The following is an 8,085-nucleotide window of genomic DNA, read 5'->3' as shown; positions in this document are numbered from 1 at the left end:
TTAATATTAAATTATGTAAAGCATTCCACTCAGATTAAATTAATATTGCAAAAAAGAAATCATTTATATATATTTATACCCAGAATATTTAAACACACAGAAAACTTGAATGGGAAATTATGTAAAGCCTAGATCTGACGATCATATTACTCCTTTTTCAAAGAAACCTAGCATACAGCTTTCTTCTTAATTACACCAATTTTATTCATTTCATGAAGCATAAAATATATATATATATAATATATTGTATTATAACTAAAAAGATGTCTACAAAATTATCATTATATATGATCTCCATATATATATATATATAGTTGCAACATTCAGGTTGTAAAGTTGATCTAAGTACTCACTCTAATAAGAATATATAAGTAATATCCAAGGGCTGCTCCCTCTTCAATTCTTTGAAGTTTAGGCTCAAAAACCAAAGAGGTATATACACATATGTATATATATATATATTTATATATTTATAGCAGTCTCGACCTAACATGTAGAATATATATTATATAATATATAGTTTTGTATATCTTGCAAGTCTAATCCGTCATATCATATAATAACTAACTGCTACTACAAACAAATCAATCCAGCTCATCAAGTATAATATATGTGAAATGTTCTCCACTATAATAAATGAAAATTATTAAAAGAATTGAAGACATGATCAAAACTACTAGAGATTAAAAGTAACCAAAATGAAAATTTCTAATTCAAAGATGATCGACCATCATCTCTTTTTTTTATTAATTCAAATTAAGGAAACATAACAATAAGATCATGTTCTCTGTAATTTACATGACTTCTACATATATATAGTTAAGAAAAACCTCTAATAATATTAATTATAATAACACTGATGTCTCGTTCATCATCACCATGACAATATTAACTCTCTCTTTATAAATTCTAAAAAAAGAAAGAAAGAAAAAAATCAAACACATATATATATATATATATATATATATAAAGACTAATTAATAAACCAAGTTTTTTTTTCCACTCTCCTAATAATCAATAATTCAAATTACCTTTTTTATTATGAGTTTTCATGATCAAATTTTCAGTAAGACTGCCGAGCATGAGACCAAGGATACGAATCATGGCCTGCCAACTGCTGCTGATGGTGATGGTGAGCTCCATTAGGAATCAGATTCGGCGGAAGATTATTGTACACAGGAGGCATAGCCGAGGGATCAGCCAACCCCTGAGCCGGCGCCATATGTCCTCCGCCACCGTTGGTAAGCCCAGTCGGCGAATCCTCTGCGCCACCGCCTCCTCCATGTCCTCCGCTTCCTGCCTCCTCTTCATCTTCTAAAGGCAGTCTCTCATAAGTAGCATTGGCGAAAGTTGCCGCAATCACCATCACCGGTCCGGCCGCCACCAGAGAACCGACCACACTCCCTCCCACCACCTGGCCTTGTCCCCCAGCTAGGTAAACCGTGAGCCCGGTCGAGCCGGGCGGAGCCGGTCCAGGAAGGAAAGCTCCTGTCAGAGACAGAATCTCGAAGCGGCCGTGTAGGGCTACGACAGCGCCGGCAGCGGAGGGTTGTCTCAGGGTTACGTTGGCGACGGAGCCGCTACCACTGAGTACGCAGACCCCACGCTGACGTCGGCGAGCGAATTGGGCGACGCTCTCGGCCACGTCAGCGCCTCCGGCCACCTCCATGACGTGGCTTTTTAGGGCGTTTGGGCTATCCCTGGTGACGAAGATGGGCGGCTTTGGCTTGTTTTTTGAGCCCGGAGGACGGCCTCTTGGCCTGCGGTTTCCAACCTCGACTGCTCCCTCTCTGGGCTCGTCTATATGGTCTCTATCGTCGTCGTCGTCGATGTCGTCTCGGTCGTGGTGGACTGGGAGCTCTGATGATCGTTTGTTTTGTAATACAGGTGAGTTGTTCGCCGCCAGGTCCATGACCGGCAGCCCCACCTGATTCGTCCACCACGGATTAGCCAGACTAGCTATTATATATTGAACTTGTAAAAGAAGAAGTGATCAAATTTAAGAAAACCCAATAATTCGACTGATATAACCTGAGTTTGGAAGCAATATAGCCAGTAGTGTAATTAAAATCCCTTTTGAACTATATATGGATATATGAACAGGGAAGAGTGAATTAAGTACTACTGGAATGAATTTTTATATATATGTTATAGGATATGATGATGATTCAAACTGGTGAAGAAGATGATGAATACAAGGAATTCGAATGACGAAAACGCAGGATTAAGTGATCTAATTATGGAACAGAGATGCTATAAAAGAAGAGAGGAAAGAGAGAGAGAGAGAGAGAGAAGAAAACCAAAGAAAGCAAAGCACTAAGTAAGAAGAAGAAGAAGAAGTAAAATTAATAGTATTTATATATAATAATAAAAAAAAAAAGAAAGAGAAAGACACTGAAAACAAATTAAAGGAGCTCAGCAAGGAACAAGTAAACAAAAATAAATAAATAATGTTTTTCCTTTGGCTTAACCTATTATTTTTTAGCTCTACTGTTGTGATTTGGGGAGCTGGCTAGCTAAATGTGTTGTGCACATTTATATATTTATTTATATATATTTTTTTAATATAAATGTGTAATATTTTAGTTTTAATTTTTAGAATTGCTAACCGGAGCACTAATGGTGTTTACACCACAAAAGAGGTAGCGTACATGCAATTCAATATTAAGTCTTAATAAATATTACTAAGTATAGCTAATAAGTAAGTCCTTGTGGGCAGATTAACGGAGGAAATATAGACACTTTTTAGCTTAGCTAAATTAATGTGTGTGTATAGTCTTTGGCGATTAGGGTTTTGTGGGGTAGCGTGCGCGTGGGCAGGTGGGAAGCACGTACTTTTCTCGGGCCCCTCTCCAACATATTTATAAGCAAAGGATTCAATGTGTATTTGTGTCTTATTTTGGTATAATATAATATAATATATAGCAGAGCCAACAAGATATACATATTCATGTCTTTTATCAAAATTAATTATTGACTAAGTTTGAAGTTTTTTTATGTACAAATATATATATATATATATATAAAAGAGAGAGAGAGAAAAAGAACTGGTGTATGTGTATCATACGTAGTTTGCTCAGAGTCTTCCCATTCCCATGCCCCCTTGCAGAGAAATGCCCTACATTATTATTGTCTTGCTCTCTCCATCGAAAGATTACACCATGTTGATTGAATTTGCCAATAAAATATCTTTATATATATCTTTTTTGAACTCATGTTATTATTCTCACACTTTTTCTATGTAGGAGACTATACTCTTATAGGGGTGGACTAAATCATTTGTAATGAACTATATATGCTAAAACTATATTGAAGTTCTTGAACAGAAATAATGTTATAATAACGAAGAAAAGGAGAAATATCCATCTAAATCATCATCATTATTATATATTGAGCGGATTCTGATGAGGAGAAGAATGAGTAATATAAAGGTATTGTATTTTGAAACTGTAATTTCAAAACAAAACTTTTCTCGTCTATATACTATTATATAACTACATTAATAATACAAAATAATATATTTACATTATATATACAAAACATAATCTATTATGAAAAATATATATCTGTAATAGTGAGACTCATTTTGCTTCTTTCCATTTTTGTTTTGATACAAATATATTGATTATGCCAATTAATGAAAACCATATTAATTAGCAAATATTCTATAATAAGTCAAATAATAAACAACATTCCCTTTCATTTTTTGACGTTATATAATTTAAACATTATAATAATAATAATATTAAGATTCTAGACATAAACTAAAATGTTTATTATGATATATGAACATAAACCAAAACATATACAAAGTTGTTATTTATTTATAATTACAAATTATAAATACATATTGTGATATGTACATGTAAACAAAGTTGTACATGTTTTAATAGAATACAAAAATTTTTATTTTTATGAATGTTAAATTCTTGGTTCACTTACTGTTTTAGATAAAATGTTTATTATGATACACAATTGATTAGAAAAATATAAACAAAATATACAGAATTATTTTTTATTACTATTATTATATGAAACATAAATAAAAACATATATAGAATTATTGTTTATTTACAACTACAAATTATAAACATCTATTATGAATTGTTTAATAGATTATTTTGACCAAATACAAAAATAATTATTTTTATGAATATTAAATTCTTGGTTTCACTTACAGAATTTACTTAAACAAAAATGTTTACTATGATACACAGGTGATTAGATGAATATAAACAAAAATATATACAAAATTAATTGTATTTATAAATACAATTTGCAAATATATTATGAGTATGTATGTGCAAACAAAATTATTTAAATAGTTTATATTGACAAAATACAATATATATATATATGTGTGTGTGTATTTTTGTTTCTCCACTTAGTGACAACCATATTTAAAACAATTATTCCCTCACCAAATTGTGTCTAGTGGGTACGAAGGAATATGGAAAGTTTTTGAAATATATATTAAGTAACTATTATTAATATTATTCATCTAGTCAAAACTCTTTTTTATTCTTTTTTTTTTGAAGGAATTTAGTCAAAACTCCTTTAACATATTAAAAGTTAATTTTCCAAATAAAAAGAATATCATTCAAATAATCTAAACAAGGAAATAAATAACCAATTTATTTATAAAAGGGTTATAATATATATAATATAATATAATATAATTAAGTTCAAATGTATTAATATTGTAATAGAGAAATATAGTAGTGTAAAATCCCCAAAGTATGACTTCATTTAACTCAACATAAAACAATTTTGTAAGAATTATTGAGAGGGATATTATTGAAAACGAGCATCTAGATCAACAATAGCACTAATACAACTAAGAAAACACTACAAAAAAAAGGCCTATACTGAGAACAAATGTCATCGGTATAAGCCTAAATGTTCTCGGTAGACCTTATATCGAGAACATGTCGTTGGCAGTAAGTCCTCGGTACAGCTGCGTCGGTAGAAGTAAACTTCTACCGACGACAATGAACATGTTCTCGGTATAGGTTGTACCGAGGACAATGTCATCGGTATAGAGTGAAAAATGTCCTCGGCACAACCAACCCCAATTTGTCATCTTAATGGTATATACCGAGGACAATGTCCTTGGTATAGACTAAACCAGAATTTTTTTTATATTTATTCCCTTATTTATTTATTTAATTTGAATTAAATATAAAACAATAGAATAAAATTTAAACACTTATATTAAACATATAAATAAAAACATAAGAGTATGTTTGCTGAATCAAAATAAATAGTTGTCTTAAACATGATAATGTAATAGTCCATTGTAATAAAATTCATACATAAATCCTACTGAGTCGGTGCTCCAACATTGGGATCATCAGGTGGTGGTGGGGCACCTTGAGATCTCGGGGTGATACAATGAGTCCGGACATGCTCCTCTAACTGTCGAAGACGCTCTCTCATCTCAAACATCTCTTCATCTCTAGTTTGTGAAGGACGAAAATCAAATGGAGTTCGGTCCCTTATGTTAAGGATACGTCCATATCCTTTCTGGTGGCCCCGTCGTTTTTCGAAGACAGTTTGTACCAAAGATATGTCTTCATCTTCAGGCGCACTCGAAACTGGTGTGGAACTCTCAGTATCAGTTGTCTGTGTCTGCTGTGTGTCGCGATATGCACGCAATTCCTCCTATGATACAATGTATAATGCAATTATGTTTTGTAAACAAACAATTAAAATTTTGAAAAATGTTTAAAAAAACTTAACGTACCCAAGTATTTTTGGCTGTCTCTGTCACCCACCCTGTGCCTGATTTATGGTGAGTATCCATCCAGCTATCCGGGATGGGCTCAAGTTGCCCAGTCTCTAAATTGCGCTGTCACGTACATATATTTTTATAAAATTAATAATTAAACGTAAATAAGAAAAACAAACTAAAAAATAATTAATTAACTAACTTTTTTATAGTGCAGGGTTGGGATTGACTGAGAACCTCCATAGCTAAGCTCTTTCAGTTTGTTTCTATTTTCCTTGTTGACCACAGAACGTTTCTGCAAAAAGTTATCATTAGTAATATATTTAATTAAGATAGTTAAGTTTAGCAAGAAATTAATACCGTAATTTCTGGGCGTCTGAAAAATTCAATGGCTTTTTGCCACTGCGTATCCGTGCAACCACCATAACGATTTTGTGGCCCATTAATCGTTAAATGCTCTTTAATATCGTACTTCCAGTCAGAATACTTTTTAGCACACGAAGTATCAATGCCTCTCAAGATCCCAGGCATATGCCCTTCTCCATATCTAGTACGCCCAATATCAAACAAATCATCCTAATTTACAAACATTTATTAGTAAATATGATATATAACATAAAATGAGAATTAACATAAAAATACATAAACTACTTACTTCCAAATGTGCAAGTATTCTTTGTTTCGAGGCATTTGGTACTTTTGACCATTGAGGACAGTCCAGATCTGTGTACTGTCGAACAAGTAATCCGAGCTCTCTTGAGAAATTTGAGCTGTAATCTCTGATCTCTTTATATGTTCTCCCCCGCACATCCCACTCGAGAGGGAGAGGACGCCCCAATTGTTCCCTTTTTTCCCGTGTGTTCAATCCTTTATGGCGTCCACGTTTGTTTGGAGGCGCTATTGTATGCAAATTTAATATTTTAAAATTAATGTGGATTAATTGTTTAAATTTAAGGAGTATATCAATGTGTAAAATATTACCTCGTTCACAATCAGCTGGGATATCTGACGGTCCACATGGAGGATCGCATCCTCCACCATCACCCCCGTGAGATCGAGCAATAACATCAGCCATATCTGTCCAATTAATCGATATTAAAATTACATTTATCGGTTAAAAATGACTATATAAAATTAATTATTGTTAAAAATAATTACTTCAACATATTATAAAATTACCACTTAATTATCACTATAATAATCTTCACTATCATCATCGGTTTCTATGTGTTCATCTTCCTCTTCATCATCTTCATATTCAACTTCCTCCTCCTCCTCCTCCTCCACTTCCTCTTCCTCCTCCTCCTCTTCTTCCATTTCCTCCTCCCTCTCCTCCTCAATTGCAACATTATCTATCTCAACAAATTGTAATGGAGCCCCCGTACGTTCAAAGCTGATTTGTGGCAACGGTCCAATATCAACGAATAATTGGAAATTAGAGGAACTAGTGTCGTGCATAACATTTACTTCTACATCCTTCGCTTGTTCTTCAACTAGTAGGATGTCCCACACATTTCTGTGATGCACTTCTTTTGTAAACGAACAGATGGTGTTGCCACATTGCAAGTAGAGCAAGCATGATAACCTTGGCCAGTTATATGTCGTCAACATGAAATTAGTTTCTCTCATGCACAACCATGGTGGCAAGTTATATGTCGTCAACACAACTGGCCACATACTATAAGAAAGACTCATATTACCAAAGGGATTGAATCCATCTGCAGCCAATCCAAGCTGCACATTCCTGGGTTCCATTGCAAATGTTGGATTATTTCGGTCAAAGTCCTTCCAAGCTTTCCCACCAACAGGATGACGCAATACACCATCTTCTTTTATACGTTGCTCGTGATGCCATCTCATATATTGAGCAATGTGCCTCGATGCATATTTTCGCATTAACCTAGGGGTTAAAGGAAAATAACGCATCACTTTATGAGGCACTTTCTTTCCCTTGGTGTTCTTGTCCACCCGTCGATCCTCCCCACAAACAGGACCTTTGCTTTTTCCAGCATGTTCTTTCCAAAACAGTGCGCAATCATGCTTGCAGACATGGATTGACTCGTAGCCCAATCCAAGTTTTCGCAACAACCTTTTCGCTGCATAATGCGATTTTGGAAGCTTATTTGGGGCTGGAAATGCATCATGTAACAACTCCAACATTCCATCAAATATTTTGTTGGGAATTTTGCCCAACACTTTGAAATGCATTAACTTCACTAGGAAATTCAATGATGTGTAATTTTGACACCCGGGGAATAATGGAGCCTCGATCTCAGCAAACAAATCGTTATAATGTTGCCCACCCCTGTAGTCTGTTGTAGGTATCTCTTGATCGCGCTCATTCTCTTCATGTC

General features: G+C 33.9%; 3 protein-coding genes across 3 annotated transcripts; all 3 read right to left on the bottom strand.

Moving 5' to 3' along the window:
* Positions 1-754: 754 nt before the first annotated feature.
* On the bottom strand, positions 755-2,358 carry LOC133819019 (AT-hook motif nuclear-localized protein 19-like). The gene has a single exon (XM_062252159.1). It carries the CDS (start codon positions 1,910-1,912, stop codon positions 1,064-1,066), a length of 849 nt encoding a protein of 282 aa, XP_062108143.1. The 5' UTR covers positions 1,913-2,358; the 3' UTR covers positions 755-1,063.
* A 2,436-nt stretch (positions 2,359-4,794) lies between these two features.
* On the bottom strand, positions 4,795-5,955 carry LOC133815228 (uncharacterized). The gene is made up of 3 exons (XM_062248084.1): positions 5,747-5,955; positions 5,411-5,664; positions 4,795-4,837 (listed from the first exon to the last, which is right to left on the bottom strand). Exons 1-3 carry the CDS (start codon positions 5,804-5,806, stop codon positions 4,795-4,797), a joined length of 357 nt encoding a protein of 118 aa, XP_062104068.1. The 5' UTR covers positions 5,807-5,955.
* A 103-nt stretch (positions 5,956-6,058) lies between these two features.
* Positions 6,059-6,806, bottom strand: LOC133819020 (uncharacterized). Its single transcript, XM_062252160.1, has 3 exons — positions 6,713-6,806; positions 6,387-6,628; positions 6,059-6,307 (listed from the first exon to the last, which is right to left on the bottom strand). The coding sequence occupies exons 1-3, from the start codon at positions 6,804-6,806 to the stop codon at positions 6,074-6,076; spliced, it is 570 nt and encodes a 189-aa protein (XP_062108144.1). The 3' UTR covers positions 6,059-6,073.
* Between the last annotated feature and the right edge of the window lie 1,279 nt (positions 6,807-8,085).

This window comes from Humulus lupulus, chromosome 2 (genome assembly GCF_963169125.1).
Source record: "Humulus lupulus chromosome 2, drHumLupu1.1, whole genome shotgun sequence".
NCBI lineage: Eukaryota > Viridiplantae > Streptophyta > Magnoliopsida > Rosales > Cannabaceae > Humulus > Humulus lupulus.
The sequence above is the reverse complement of the archived record's forward strand: the minus strand, read 5'-3'. Positions and strand labels throughout refer to the sequence as shown.

Coding starts and splice junctions, on each gene's coding strand:
- LOC133819019 (XM_062252159.1), bottom strand. CDS start 1,912: ATGGACCTGGCGGCGAACAACTCACCTGTATTACAAAACAAACGATCA.
- LOC133815228 (XM_062248084.1), bottom strand. CDS start 5,806: ATGGATACTCACCATAAATCAGGCACAGGGTGGGTGACAGAGACAGCC. Junction 5,665..5,746: donor AGACAGCCAAAAATACTTGG/GTACGTTAAGTT, acceptor ATTGTATCATAG/GAGGAATTGCGTGCATATCG. Junction 4,838..5,410: donor CGTCTTCGACAGTTAGAGGA/GCATGTCCGGAC, acceptor GTGTTTTCTTAG/TTGTATTAGTGCTATTGTTG.
- LOC133819020 (XM_062252160.1), bottom strand. CDS start 6,806: ATGGCTGATGTTATTGCTCGATCTCACGGGGGTGATGGTGGAGGATGC. Junction 6,629..6,712: donor CCCAGCTGATTGTGAACGAG/GTAATATTTTAC, acceptor TGCATACAATAG/CGCCTCCAAACAAACGTGGA. Junction 6,308..6,386: donor GAATACTTGCACATTTGGAA/GTAAGTAGTTTA, acceptor TTTGTAAATTAG/GATGATTTGTTTGATATTGG.